Below are 16,340 nucleotides of genomic sequence, written 5' to 3' on the forward strand. Positions count from 1 at the left end.
CAGGGCGCAAGGCTGGAGGGGGAGGGGACACACCCAGGACGGGACGCCAGTCCGTCACAAGGCACCCCAAGCGGGACTCGAACCGCAGACCCACCGGAGAGCAGGACTGTGGTCCAACCCACTGCGCCACCGCACCCCCTCTTTTAGAGTACAATTTACATTAATAATAATGGAATCAATTGAATACAGATAAATGCTTCAAATGCTTTACTGTAAATTACTACCATACTTTTTCCAATAATTGAATGGCCTCCCCATGTTTAAGTGAATTTTTGGTGCTCTGCTTTTTTCTAACACCATGCAAAGATATGTATTTCAGGCGAACTGATGACTCTAAATTGTCCCTGGTGTGTGTAAGTGTGAGTGGATGTGTGTGTGTGTGTGTGTGTGTGTGTGTGCTTCCCCTGTGAAGGACTAGTGTCCCATCCAGGATACAACTTGCATCTTGTCCAATGCTTCCAGGATAGATCTGGACTGCCACAGTCCTGCTTTAGACTAGTGGTGTTTGATTATACATGGATGGATTTATTTTTCTTATCCACTGTTTCTCAACACTGTACTAAATGAATAAATATAAATGTAAGAGGATTCTGTGTGTTTTATGATTTAGTGTTTCAAACGGATAATTAAGGCTTTCTTTTGCCGTGTTACATTTACTTGTATTCATTTAGCAGACACTTTTCTCCAAAGCGACGTACATCTCACAGAAAATACAATGTGTGTATTACATTAGCAGGAAGAGAAACTTAGATGCAGACGCGTGATTCTTAAGTACAGTTAGTTTGTCTCTTTCCACCATATAAACCAATGTTCATCACACGAGTAGCTGGATAAAACTTTGTCAGAATCTCCACGATTCATGATCACCTTCCCAGTATTTTTTTTTTTGGAGATACATATAAACATATACGTTACATTACAGCAGTAGCTGCATAAAGGTTATCCGGGCATGATCTTAAAGTTAGTGACTGCATTTTGCTTTCTCAGTTTCTTTTTGCATTTTCTTTGAAACACAGCAAGTAGCACTGCCGAGCTGTTGGGCGTAAGTATGAACCCAGCTCAGACTGTGTGAATTTTGCAGGTTTTTCCAGTGCCTGCATGAGTTTCCTTCTGTAGTCCAAAGACAAGTGTTTCAGCTATACTAATGACCCTAAATTGCCTGTGGTGTGTGAATGGCTGCTCTTTGATATACTGTCATGTATTGTACTTACCCTTGCACCCTCTTTTTCTGAGATAGGTTCTGCAGCACCATGACCTGGGTTTGGAGGGGTTTGGAGGTAAAGGACAAGTGTCTTTTTTAAAGCTTTTCCCTTTATGATCATGATAGATTTACACAATGACAGAAGGTCATCAGACATCTGACAGATGCATGTGAACAGGGACATGAGTACAAAATGACTGAGATGAGCAGGAGAAGTCACACTACACATGGGTAGCTGCTCACATTGCATGGTGCTCTACATCGGACGCTTACACCGTGAACTGAAATTTTTGTTCTCGTAGGACGTTTCTCATTGTGATCATTCAGCGAGTCGCTGTGCTGCCTCAAAGCACCTGAATGCGGTGATTGGACATGGGTTTGATCCCCCTGCTCAGTCTCTGAAGAGTTTGTAAGGGTTTCCTCCGGTCCAAAGATATGTGATTCATGTGTGTCTTACATTGCCCTAGCTGGGCCGGGTGGTAGGGTAGTGGTTAAATCTGTTCTCTTTGGTCCCAAAGGTTCCATGTTTGACTCCTACCTTAAGCAAGGTACTTTTCCTCAGTTGCTCTGGTGAAACTACCCATCTGTATAAATGGGTAAATAACTGTGGTGGTGCAGCAGGTTAGACTGGGTCTGGCTCTCTGGCAGGGCTGGGGTTCAAGTCCTGCTTGGGGTGCCTTGTGACAGACTGGCATCCTGTCCTGGGTGTGTTCCCACCCTCTCCAGCCCTAAGCCCTGTGTTGCTGGGTTAGGCTCTGGTTTGCCACAACCCTGCTTGGGACAAGCAGATTCAATCTGTTTGTGTGTGTGGCTTTAAGTTGCCTTGGATGAAGGTGTCAGCTAAATGTACTGAATAACAGTCACTGTATGTTGCATTGGAGAAAAACATATGCAAACTTAGTATTGCAGCAATTTCTAAAAAGACCTATTATTGGGGAATAAGCAAACTTGTATAGCCCTATAAAAACAAAGGAAGCAACTTTTGCAAAGTTGAAAGCAAACTTGAAAGGGACACTGAATAGTACATCCATTTCAGCTCAAAGGAGGGCAACTGATTTATTAGAAATAATATCGTGGGCTTTAACCTGATAATCTAATATGTCCTGTAAAGCTTAGAAAGGCACATGATGCAACTGACATTACTCAACCTTTCAATACACCTTGCATGACCCCATTTGTGCTCCACAGCTGCCTACGTTCATACCTTTCTGAATCAGAAGCTGATATTTACTTTTCCTTGGTGAAACAGAGATCAGGTAAAGCAAAGAGTGTGGTTGATTATGGCTCACAGCAGTCAGTGATGTTTCCCTGAGCTGAGCTGTAGGATGTGTAACCAGGTTTCTTCTATCACCAACCACATCATCCCTTTCTTCAGTGGGTAGTTGTATATGGGCTGTGAACTTGGCCCTTAGCGCCCACCACCCTTTATGTGGTTTCATCGGGGGGGTTGTTAAGTGGTCATGACACGAAGTACAGGCCACCCCTTCGCTGCCTGGCTTTAGTAAAGGAGTTGTACATGGAAACTAATTTTCAGTGAAGTCACCATTTGGTCACTGTTAGGTCTTTCACAGCTTTCCTTGGGCAAAGCATTTCATATATTTACCTCTCAACACATATCTTTATCAATTCCTATGCATGCAGAATATTACAGATCTCAAAATGTGTATTGTTGCAGTTTTTTGCTGCTATACAGAATGAAAGCGAACTTTCTTTAGGCACTGTATTACAGAACCTTAATGTAGTTATTATTTCTCCCCTCTCTTTCTACATCTCAAATGAAGGAAGCTTACGTCTAACACATGGTATGAATCTTTACCCATCTGATACTGTTTTAAAATCTTTCTTTCACATAAAACTGGACACTTTTTACAAAGTGACAGTTTTAAAATTTTAGATTTGCTTTCATATATGGTCTATATGCTGTAGACCATATATGACAAAATAAAGAATCAGGTCATGATTCTGTTCACGTGTTGACAACCTCAGTACGCGGGTAGCATCATGTGGCTTTCTTGCTCCTACAAAAGAATCATTGTGCACATTATTACTTTACTGTGCAGGTCTAGAGGGTGCAATGTGGAGAGATGAGTGTGCCAGTGATCCTTTTCTCACAACATTACTCTAATATTATTGCTCAGTAGAAAACACAACTTTCCAAATGTGATGGTGAGCTTGTCAACAGTATAGTAAACTTACATAATCGCTGCTACGGTTCTCTTAACTCAACCCACTTGTTCTTGCGGTTGGTGGAGATTTTCTTCCCTAACTCTCTGATGAAGCTGAGACCGGAAAAAAGAACTGATGAGCACACTTTTCTGCAAACCACAAGGAAACACAAAAGGTAGTTGGGGTGTGGGTAGCTGTAGACAGTGGGAGGTGGGTCTTTCCACACACACATGGACTACAATGTCCCAAACACCACCATGCTACAAATGCAATTGAAGAGGCTTATCAATATTCTTCTTCTTATTATTATTATTATTATTATTATGGTTGTTGTTGTTGCTGTTTCTCAATACATTTACTATCCAAGAGCGTAACCAATTTTATTTCTTCTACTTATTGAGCTACTGCTGTTGTCCAAAGTGATTTACTGCTTTGCAGATTTACCTATTTGGTATATATATATATATATATATATACACCGACCAAATGTAACTGAAAAATCATCAAGTGAGAAGCAAATCATTTCATTATGAATATCTTTCATAGGTTCCCCAGGCCTCAAGGCTACAAAAGGTAATCTTCCCAAAATGCCACAGCCAGAGGGCAAGCGCTTCAAAAAAACAGAAATGAAATAAAATTTGGAAGAAATATTAAACCACAGACACAGCATGCTGTACCTCATGAATGGGAAAATCTACAGGTTCAACGGAAAATTTATGCAACTATTACTCACATGATGGTGAGTAAAGGCCCTTGATTCAATTTTAGGTAACAACAGATGTTGAGTGTAAACGTAAAAATATGTGCTTGGTGTGTATAAATATATGATGTTAAGAAAAAAAAAATATTGAGTATGAAACATTTGAACAGGTGTAGAAAACCATGCATTTTTGTTGAAAGAACAAGTCCAGAACTTATATCACACATTGCATTTACAATTAATATTACATAAGAACAAATACCTGTTAACTTTTCCAGTTTGTCTGACTTTTGTCAAGCCTATGAGTATAAATAAATATTTTTTTTATGAAAATGCAGTTGTTCTTCTTTAATCTTTAAAGTATTTGTAAATTGTTTGATGTGCATTTAATTTTACCTGTAATATTTTTTTATTTGCACATTTATAAAGCTCTGTATCAAGTGAATGACAAAAGAATGACAGTTCTCTTGCTTTGGAACAAAAAGTAGTTCTTAACAAACCATTAGCATACTGAAAGATATTGGCAACTATTTTATAATGAATAATTAGAAATAAGTCTATGCGTATGGGTTCAGTGTAGAAATAGTTTTATTGGTTTGGTGTCGTGTGTTTTCTCTATTTGTCCAGCCTCATATGCTGAAAAAGAAAAAAATACTCTATTTCAGTTATATGGTTTTGTGCAGTATGTATAAATGGCTGTACTTTGGCCTTGTCTCTCCTGAGGAGACTGTCCCAGAAGTTCTGTATTACGTTCAGAAGCAATTTTGTAAACCTTAACTGTGCTACATGTTTATTTGGAAAGAAGTGGTTTCCAAATTGTCCCTTTATGAAAGCCATAGTTGTTCAGTCTTTTCATATTAATGCCTTCATCAATTAATCGATTAACCTCAACATATACTTAGTTGGCAGGGGCCTGTAGATTCTTGGACGTAGCATTTTGGTTATTTGGATATTCTTTACAGCTTGCAAGATCATCATAGGATCGATACCTGAAAGAGCCTGTTCTCTGCCTATTGCCACAGAAAGATCACTATGGTTCTCCACTTGTGGCTGCTTGGTGGTCTAGCTCATGAAAAGTATGAAATTGAGAGTCCAGTTGTTCTCTGGTTTGGCTTTGTTGTGGTGGAATGAGCTCCCTATGTCCCTCAGAACTGCTAAACCCCTCTCAACATTCAAGAAGGGTCTCAGATCACATCTCTTTCAGACCCATTTTTCCCCTGATGTCCTAACAGCAACATACAGTTGAATCACAGCATCTGTCAAGATCTATTTAATTTCTATTTGATTCTTAGTCTTATAGGAAGCTACTTGAATAATACATGCCAGAAAAATGTTGGTAGCCGACAAACACTCTTCATTCTGGTAAATGTGACTCTGCCTAAAGCTCTTTGTCTGCTGTGAATTTTTCTCTGGTATACCGTGATCTGCATGTTTCTTTGAAGAAAACCATGTTCTTAATTAAGAATTGAATAAATGTAAATATAACCATAGAGTTCCGAGAAAGTGTACTGAGCTCGTGTCAGTACACCTGTTTTATTAACTTATTATGTTAATCACTGAAAATAGCAAGGATGCCATTCAGAAAGGTGGTGTTGAATTCACATTTACTTAAATGCATTACTCTCAAATTACACACACATACACATTTTCTGAACCGCTTGTCCCATACGGGGTCGCGGGGAACCGGAGCCTACCCGGCAACACAGGGCGTATGGCCAGAAGGGGAGGGGACACACCCAGGACGGGATACCAGTCTGTCGCAAGGCACCCCAAGCGGGACTTGAACCCCAGACCTACTAGAGAGCAGGACCCGGTCCAACCCACGGTGCCACTGCCCCACTGCCTCACTACCCCACCGTGCCCCCCTACTCTCATCAAATTAATCAGTGCAAATTTTTCTAGGTGAAGTTAAGCAATGTTAACAATATTCAAGAACAGAAAAAGCCGAACAGTAGAGCTGTGAAGCACTGTACGTGTTTTAAATAACGGTAGCATTTCAAGTTTATAATGAACTGTTCCACAAATCATTTCATACAGTGTGGCATAAGGTATGAAGATTCTATTAGATTGCCATGATGTTTTTAAAGGTGAACACACTAACATAAATTACTGTATTAATATAAGACTGATATTAAATCCTTGTTATGAATGTAATAATTGCGCAATCTTTTCTGGTTGCATGTCAGAACCTTCCTAAGGTTTGTACAAGGATGCAGAGATGGAAAGTGTCGTAAAAGGAAAAAAATACCTTTAAAAATTCTAAAAAAAGTTTTTGAACTCTCTAGGTCACTGTTCAAAAAAGGCAAAGGGGAAATTTAATTCTCAGACCACTTCACGCGGCCCTCGTGGAAAACCCACGTGTCACGTTTCCACCTTGCGCTTCTATATAAATTAAAAGACTGCAGTGGTAGAGCAGACACACAGACTCAGATCTTCTCTCCAGTTTGCTCTTAGACAACCACAGAAGATGGCCCAGTTTAGCCTGACTGCAGCCTCCGTGCTCCTTCTGCTGTCCGTGGCTCTGCTCTGCACGAACGCTGCAGCTGGTACGTGCCGTCTGTCTCCCACAGCCTGACCTATTTCTGGGCCCCTTGACCTGAATTTCCACTGCGACAGTTAGAAATTGAGGGCTCTTAATTTCATAAAGGTTGCTTCTTCAAAGTTTTCTCTGTCTGAGTAAGAGTATTTTATGGCTTTCAATGACTTTTATTGACTTTGCAAGAACTTCAGAAGACTGCTTTTGACCAAAATGAATCCATGGGATATAAATTAACATTCATGCATTTTTGTTCTTCATCTCACAGCCTGCTGTAGCAGATACGTGGAGAACGAAATATCAATCGCACGCATTAATGGATACTCGATACAGACCAATCGCGGCAGATGCCACATCAATGCTGTTATGTAAGTTCCATCTCATACCTTTGCATGTGCTGTAAGACAAGGAATTCTCTTAACTGTTGGACTATGGACCGTTTTATTAAAAATTAATGTGTCTTTCTATCAAATACTGCTTTTCCATTAAAAACATTTTCAAAAACCATCTGTGGACTATAAACCTGAATAAGCGGGTAAAGCTTTTAAATCAGTATGCATTGATTATAATGGGATCTATTGCATTTATGTAACAAGAGATGCTTTTAATGAAAAATATATTTGATCGTATGCTGACTGTCTGTGTCTTTCAGTTTCCACACAATCAAAGGCAAAGACCTTTGTGCAGACCCAGCTCAGCCCTGGGTGATGAATCGCATCAAATTCCTTAGGTGAGCTCTTTCTTTTTCCAATTAGGTTCTCCAGTATATACTATATCGATCTTATAGAAAAGTCCTATACATTCATTGCAATATGTATAATTAAAACAAAATATGCATACATACATACATGTGTTTAATTAAAACTTTTTTTTTGTTTTTAGGGAGAAAGTTAAAAGCATGAAAGGCAGTAACACCACCTCTCAAGCAAATTAATCCACTAACATCTTGAAAGAAGATACGAGTCGGCCATCGCTTCACTTTTTTTTAAAACTTGAGCTACCATTTTTTTATATAATATTTTTGTATCTTATTTTTGAAATGTTATATTTTGTTTTTTGTTTTACGTATAGATTTTAAATTCTGCTAAATCATATATTTTTGCATTATTTAAAATCAGTTTGTGAAATGTAACTGAGTTAATGGGGAATGACTCAAAAGCGTTCCATTCTTTAAAATTTTTTATCTTGTGTGGTGTATATCTCTTGGCGAGATTATAATAAATCAATATGCTTATCATAACTGAAAAATTAAATGATGAAATCAAAAGGAACTGGAATTGGTGATGTGAAAACATTGTTTTATCTTATTTTGTGAAATTGAATGAGCTAGTGTTGGTTATTATAATTTAAACTGTAAAATAATCCAGTTTGAAATTTTAAATGGTACAGTTTTCAACGCATAGTGCTTTTGCTAATAAATATTATTTTTAAAAAAATCTACTTATATCTCTTACATGAGGGATGATTGATGATAAAAATTGCAGAATAATGCCGTGCACTGTTGGACTCTGATTTATTATTTTCACTCTCTGGCTGTCTGACTGCATAAAATTGGTATACACTTGTGAGGTCTTACAATTACATATTATACAGTCATGTTACTGTTGCTTCATGTCAGTAACATAAAAAGCGAATAAATAAATTAAAACTGAATTGAGTGGCCTTTTTGCACTGGAGATTAAGTGAACGACTTCGAACACCTCTGTGAACACAAAGAACAAGACACTGTGAAGTTAAAAAACTAGACAGTGGCACAAGAAAGTACATGTGTTACAGGATAAAGGGAGACAACTGGTGTGTCTTAACTTAAAAGCTCATTTATCTGATGTGAATATTCTATAAAAAGCCAAGATTCCCTGCAGATGCTCAACCTTGCAGTACACAGAAGGTGACTTCAGTGGTACCCCACAGGTTAAATCCATACCCTTCCAAACAAAAGCTGATGTTTACTCTTCCCTGGGGTGACTGAAGCAAATAGGGAGGTGGGCTACACACCCTGGACTCTGTCCCCCAACCCCACAGAAATCTCCCCTGGCATCAGCGGGTGACTGTATGTGGGCTGTGAAACCAAGCCCTTGCACCCACTACCCTTCATTTGGTTTCAGCGGGGATTTGTAACTGGGCTGTGAAACCAGAGAAGGGGGACCACCCCTGCATTGCCTGGCTTGCACAGTCCAGTTGTATTTCACTATTACTTAGTGGGGTCACCTTTAGGTCATCAAATCTAACATGTCTTTTCATTGGTATCCCATACTGACCGCATATCTGTATCACCTCCTTTGAAAGTGGCATATTATGCAACTTTGAAAGGTGTGTTTTTGCAGTTTTCTGCACTGATGCAATAAAGCAAAGACTGGCTTTTCCTGTTGCATAATTTTATTTTACTGTACTCCATAATGGGGGGGTGCAGTGATGCAGCGGGTTTGGTTGGGTCCTGCTCTTTGGCGGGTCTGGGGTTCAAGTCCTGCTTGGGGTGCCTTGTGATGGACTGGCATCCTATCCTTGGTGTGTCCCCTCCCCCTCCAGCCTTATGCCCTGTGTTGCTGGGTTGAGCTCCGGCTCACCGCAACCCCGCTTGGGACGAGTGGTTTTAGAGAGAGTGTGTGTGTGTGTGTGTGTGTGTGTGTGTGTGTGTGTGTGTGTATACTCCATAATTTTCTAGAAATATATACAATAAGTAGGGGGGCGCAGTGGTGCAGTGGGTTGGACCGGGTCCTGCTCTCCGGTGGGTCTGGGGTTCGAGTCCTGCTTGGGGTGCCTTGTGATGGACTGGCGTCCCGTCCTGGGTGTGTTCCCTCCCCCTCCAGCCTTACGCCTTGAGTTTCCGGGTTAGGCTCCAGTTCCCCGCGACCCTGTATGGGACAAGCGGTTCAGAAAGTGTGTGTGTGTGTGTATATACAATAAATAAATTTATATAAATAAAACAGCAGGTTGCTTTTGTCAGTCACAGGGATCTAAAGCATAAAGCGACTGCCTCTTGCAACAGTTAACAAGGTGTCATTGCTTTTCGTTGACCTAAGCGTAATTTCATGTGTGGGCTTGCTGTTAGGCGAACAAAAATCGAAATGCAAAAGCTTTCCGTCTAGATTCTATTACTTTATTGAAGCATTATTTATTTATTCAACAGTGATATCCATCAATTTAATAATCAGTCGACTAATGGAATGTTGATGTGCCTCACCTTTTAAACCCTGAAATGGTCAGGGTTGCTTCATGTGACTTTTTATGTTCCAAACAGCACATTTTTGTGAAAACTTTCCTGAAATTCCAGCCTTCCGCTTAAATGCTAATTCACAAAGTTCAACATGCGTTTGATGAACAGGAGGAAACACAGACTTCATGAGGAAGTAATAACTTGCTTTGTGGTTTCTGTGAATGTTTATATGGGGGAGGGAACCACACACACACACACACTGACTGAAACCGCTTGTCCCTAGTGGGGTCGCGGCGAGCCGGAGCCTAACCTGGCAACACAGGGCGTAAGGCTGGAGGGGGAGGGGACACACCCAGGACAGGACGCCAGTCCATCACAGGGCACCCCAAGTGGGACTCAAACCCCAGACCCACCAGAGAGCAGGCACAGGCCAAACCCACTTCACCACTGCACCATCCCACCCCCTATGGGAAAGTAAATACATTAAAATTCAGCTCTCATATAATGGAGTTCCATAAAATTATATACTACTACCACAGCTTATATAAATTTGTGCTCATTTTCATACAATGGGCTTATTCCATACAACTTCTTTGCAAGGTGTCTCAAATATAACAAGCTTTTGTCCCTCACTGATGACTGGCTATTTTCTGGCTAAATCTATTGAATTAACCTATACAGAACACTGGACCAATGACTACTGGTGCCGAGGTAGGGTTGGAATAATGGTGGCCGGGCTCCTCTCTTTTAATATATATACTAATATATATATACTATACACATTATATATATACTAAATGGAAACAGATGTAACTTCAAGCATTCTATTAAGAAGGTCACACTACTTCCTTCACTCAACTAGCTGCTGTACAAACTTCCTATTTCCCCACTTTCACACTGATGATCTGAACCAATCACAACCATTGACTAAGGTAAATATAAATCATGACTGAAATGGAAATTCAGTATTATTGTTTATTCATTTAGCTGACTGAAGTGATTTACGGTATTTAGATGCAATTATTGATCCATTTTTATATTTGGGTAATTTTTACTGTATCAAAATAGGCTAAATACCTTGATCAAAAGTATGGCAGTGAGAATGGGAATTTAAACCTGAGTTATTTTAATGCAAAGTGGCAGCTCTACCTACTACATCACCTGGTCCCTCTTAACATTATTTTTTGATAAATAAATTGTAAATATGTAATGTGCACTGATTTGTGAGGCTGGTTCTTCTTGTCTCTCACTCCAGGAAAAGTCCTTTCTCGCTGTCAAGCTGGGTCTTAAATATAGGAATAGGTTTTAGTTTGTATGTATATGTGATATTTCATGTATGGTAATAGTTATGCATTATAGCTTTAATAGCATTAATGCCCTTACACTGGTATAAATAATGCCTTAATCTTGAAAACAAAGAAGATCCTCTACATTTACATTGACATTATCTAACATGAAACATTTCTTAGTGCACAGCGCCTCTAACATTAGAGTATTCGTGTGCTTTTTGCAGTGAAAGCCATAGACAGTGATATTGTAAGCTTTATTTCTTTGTATTGTATATTTTGTTTTTTTATGTCTTTATATTAAGCCTGTGTTAAATTATCAAAATGTCCCCATTCAAGCTGTATCCACCTTCATGCCCTATGCTTCCCGGATAGACTCCGGACTACCTTGACCCTAATTTTGACATGCGGTTAGTGATAATGAATGAATGAGTTAAAATTTAACATTAAAGGACAATGAAGAATAAAATCTCTTGTTATTATCAAACATATTGACATTTTTATTTCAAAAATACGATTTATTTTGATATTTTAATGAAATTGAAGAGACATTTGTCCAAGAACCGATTTCTATTTTTCGTAAGAAATAAATGTAATTCCACCCTCTCACAACAGGAATTTGGATTGCTTACTGTTAATTAACCCTCTTAGGCCTTTGTAACAAATTTGTGCACATTGCTTAAAACTTAACTACCGTTTTAATTTTCATTCAAAAACATTTTCCAGTTTTTGAACCATAAACATTTTCAGCAAGTGAATGAAAACAAACTAATAAGATGGTAAATAAAACTAAGTGGGAATTGTTTGATTTACACCTATTCCTGTTCTGTTTGTAGAGAAATTAAATAATAAGCTAAATTTAAGTTCAAAAAAGAAAACAAAAATGATTTGCCGTTTTTTTAAACAGGGTAGTTTTTGCTCCCCCTGCTGTACATTAAAAGGAACCAGATGCTGTGTTTCGAAAGCCTCGCGCCTCCTCGCCTGACCTGGACCCCTGAGGCTAGTCAGGCCTTTGAAGACCTAAAGAAGCATTTTACTTCTGCCCCAATCCTGAAGCACCCTGATCCCAAACTGCCCTTTATCGTGGAAGTTGATGCTTCTGAGGCAGGGGTAGGGGCGGTGCTCTCACAGCGCCAGGGAAATCCCCTGAAGCTCTATCCATGTGCGTATTTTTCACACAAAATGTCGCCTACTGAAAAGAATTATGATGTAGGAAACAGGGAGCTCTTAGCCATAAAGATGGCCTTGGAAGAGTGGAGACATTGGTTAGAGGGGGCTACTCACCCATTTTTAGTGTTAACTGATCACCGGAACCTGGAGTATCTGCAGAAGGCAAAGAGACTCAATTCCAGACAGGCGCGGCGGGCCATGTTCTTCACCAGGTTCCGTTTCACGGTGACCTATCGTCCTGGCTCCAAGAACGGCAAGGCTGATGCGCTGCCCCTCTTGTTCGAGGTATCGCCTCAGCTCTCCCCACCAGACACCATCTTGTCCCCGATGCAGTTTGTGGCTCCTATCTGATGGGCTTTATTGGACGATATCCAAGCGGCCCAACGTCAAGAACCCTGTCCCAACGAGCAGCCCCAAGGCAAAGAATACGTCCCGTCCACCGTCCGGTCCGAGCTCCTACACTGGGCCCATGATGGTCCAAGTACAGGACACCCAGGGGTCAACCGAACCTTGAAGCTCCTCTCTGAACGCTTCTGGTGGCCATCCATGAAACAGGACGTACGAGACTTCGTCCTTGCCTGCACCACATGTGCCCAGGCCAAAGTCCCACGGCAGCTGCCAACAGGGCTTCTTCAACCACTCCCAATTCCCAACCGTCCATGGTCCCATATAGCGGTGGACTTCCTTACTGATCTTCCGTGTTCTGATGGAAACACAACCATATTGGTCGTCATAGATTGCTTTTCCAAAGCCTGTCGACTGATCCCTCTGAAAGGTCTGCCCACAGCCCTGGAGACCGCGGAACTGCTGTTCCAACATGTCTTCCGGCTGTATGGCCTGCCAGAGGATATCGTCTTGGACAGGGGACCCCAGTTCACTTCAAGGGTCTGGAAGGCCTTCTTTGCCCGCTTAGGAGTCTCAGACAGCCTCTCCTCTGGTTACCATCCACAGTCTAATGGGCAAGTGGAACGCCTCAACCAGGAGATTGGACGTTACCTTCGGAGTTACTGTGCTCAGAATCAAGCAGATTGGAGCAGATACCTCCCCTGGGCAGAGTACGCCCAGAACTCCCTGGTCCATTCGTCCACAAACTTAACTCCTTTCCAGTGTGTGCTCGGTTACCAGCCTCCGCTGTTCCCGTGGATGATGGAGACCAGTGGGTTGCCAGTGGTGGACGACTGGTACAAGAGGAGTGAATCGGTGTGGGAATCCGCACATGTCCGTCTCCAGGAGGTGGTGTCCAGCCAAAAGGAGAAGGCCAACAAGAGGCGTAGGACTGTATTGTACCAACCGGGGCAGAGAGTGTGGTTGTCCACCCAGGATCTCAGACTACATTTGCCCTTGAGGAAGCTTGCCCCCCGTTTCATCGGCCCATTCAAGATCCTGAAGAGGATCAACCCGGTTTCTTACCGCCTTCAGTTGCCCTCGCATTATCGTATCTGTCCCACATTTCATGTTTCGCGCCTCAAGCCCCATTGTGTTTCCGCCCTGCAGAGCCCAGCAGTCTCTTCACCTCCAGCGTTGGATGTGGATGGTTCTCCTGCCTACTCCGTCAGGGCCCTCCTGGACTCCAAACGGAGACGGGGTACGCTGTACTATCTGGTCGACTGGGAGGGCTATGGGCCGGAGGAGCAGTCTTGGGTACCAGCACGGGACATATTGGACCCGGCTCTTATTGAGGACTTCCATAAGTCTCATCCAGATCGGCCTGCTCCGCGATGGCGGGGGAGACCGCCTACCCGCCGGCGTCCTGCGGCTGAAGCCGCCCCTGGAGGGGGGGGTACTGTCACGTCCCATGGGGTCACTGCCCCTCCTGGTCAGAGGTGGCGCCACTCAGTGCCCCTAGTTAACGCTCACGTATCACCTCGCAGTCTTGTAGGACACGGAGGTATAAAAGGAGCCAGCGGAGCAGAACTACTTGCGGATTCTTAATCAGCGGTTCTATTGTGCTCTCTTGGCGATTCGTAGTCTCTTGTTCCCTCAGTCTGTTTCCTAGGTGTTCATGTTCCAGTCCCGAGTGCCCGTCCCGTCAGTTCCTCCCTCTTGTTCTCCAGTCCTGGTCCATCATTCCAGTCCGGTATTTCGTCACGTGTCGGGGTTGCGGTCATACTCACAGAGTAGCGTTTCACTGTTCACCGTAGTTCAAACATCGTGTGTGTTTCCTGGTCTTGTGTTTCCTGTTTCACTTCCACCGAGTGTCTTACAATACGCACAGTGCACTTTTAACATCACACTGCACGTGAGGTCATTTTATATTTCGTCTGTGTTTGGACGTAATAGCAACGCGCGTCCGTGTCGGACTCCCATCCGGACGCTACACGCAAATTATCACTGTACGTGGCCCAGGATTTGTTCTCACTTTCAATTACAGGGAGGGCACTGCCAAACTGTGAAATACCATCAAGAGGTACCATCAGTACCATGAACTGCAATTCAGCTAGTTTTCTTAAGCTGGGGCGATAGGTGAATTTGGAAACTGCCCTCGGGACCTGATCGTGAGACCTTTTCATGGCTGTAAGTAGAACTGCAGATCTGAGTGCTCTGCACGTTCAAATGCATTGGTCCTGGAAGAAGTACTGTATAATTACAGGATTAATCAATTAATGTGAGCTCAGACTTGATGAATATCAAGAGAAACTTTCATAAGGTAAATTCCATGCCTAACAACTCTGTCACAAGAACACTTGTTCGCATATTGACATTTATGCATCTGGCTGACATTTTCGTAAGGTACGGTATATTTACATTTCTTCACACGAAAAATTTCCCCAGTAAAAAGGCCAACATACATTTACAGTACTCGTTTAGCTAACGCTTGTTTCCCAGAACAACTCATACTGGTAGCATACCTAGAATTATTTACCCATTTATAGAGCTGGGTAACTTTACTGGAACATTTCAGGATAGGTGTGTTGCTCAAGGGTACTGTAGCTGGGAGTGGGATTCAAATTCACAACCTTTCGGTGCAGAGGCAGCAGCTCTACCCACTACACTACCAGCTGCCCAATGCCCTATGAGCTTGGCATATGAGTCACTATTTGTTCACATTAAAGACACATAGTTTGTTAGTGATCAATGGCAGTATGTGATCAGTCCTATCACTGTGTGCTCCCATGTTCCCATTCCCTCCTCATTTCTAAACCTCCAAACCCAAGAAGCATGTGCTGACACTTTCCATCATGTCCACTTAGACAGGATTAGAGAAAGACTCCCTGATGCGGACTGTGGTTCTGCACATCGTACTGTCGGGAGCTGTGGACAATGCTGAAATAACTCCTCGTCCTGTTGATATATTTCCGTAAAATCTCCAGCGACATCTTCCTACAGTGTTTTGGCCTTCATCCAGATATTTTACTTAGATGTGAAAATGAAAAATCCCCATCAGCGTAATAACAGGCTTTACTTGCTCTTTTAATCCTGCTAATCCCTGGACCTCACAGCAAACCTTAAATCCTGGCTCGCCGGTGAGCTCCTGTCCCCCTCCCCGTTTCACACGCTCTCACACCACGTTGGTTGATGCCCGTGGGATTTAAATACTCTTCTCGGTGGAGCGTGTGTGAAACTGAGCTGGGAATTTCCATCAGTGCACTATGTTCTGCTTTTTTTTTTTTACTGTTCCAATGCTGGTTTATGATTTTTGTGAAAGAGACACCTTCCATTCATCAGGCATTCACAAAAACTGTGAAAGTCACGACACCCTCAGATCCACACCATTTTATCTTTACCTTGGGGCATGTTTTCAGGAGTGCAACTGGGGTGGGTGAAATCGTAAAGCCTGGGATTTATGTGGGTGCTGTTCCCAAGCATATGTGCAGCCCTCATTCCCCACCCCTGACATACAAACCCTGTTGCTGGAGCATTCGCAAAATATCAGGTTGACTTCCTGCCCACCAGAGAGAGAAGAAACAGCTCAAACTATGCAATTATCCACTCTGTAGTTATCATCATTAAAGTAAGCATTATAATAACAACAACAAAACCATAAGTGAGTGCTTCTAAGGAAGATTTCCTGCTCCACTGATCCCTTACGACTGATGAACATGCATGACGGGACTGAACCACGAGAGGTCGGTAAAACTCCCCGAGACCAGTTTTGCAAGAGCAAAGACCTGTAACGCTGAATGGCT

General features: G+C 42.1%; 1 protein-coding gene across 1 annotated transcript; it reads left to right on the top strand.

Annotated features, from left to right (window-relative positions):
* Positions 1-6,498: 6,498 nt before the first annotated feature.
* On the top strand, positions 6,499-7,596 carry LOC108935112 (C-C motif chemokine 2-like). Its single transcript, XM_018753403.1, has 4 exons — positions 6,499-6,613; positions 6,872-6,971; positions 7,256-7,333; positions 7,486-7,596. The coding sequence occupies exons 1-4, from the start codon at positions 6,535-6,537 to the stop codon at positions 7,535-7,537; spliced, it is 309 nt and encodes a 102-aa protein (XP_018608919.1). The 5' UTR covers positions 6,499-6,534; the 3' UTR covers positions 7,538-7,596.
* The last annotated feature ends 8,744 nt before the right edge of the window (positions 7,597-16,340 follow it).

Source organism: Scleropages formosus, chromosome 3, assembly GCF_900964775.1.
Source record: "Scleropages formosus chromosome 3, fSclFor1.1, whole genome shotgun sequence".
Taxonomy (NCBI): domain Eukaryota; kingdom Metazoa; phylum Chordata; class Actinopteri; order Osteoglossiformes; family Osteoglossidae; genus Scleropages; species Scleropages formosus.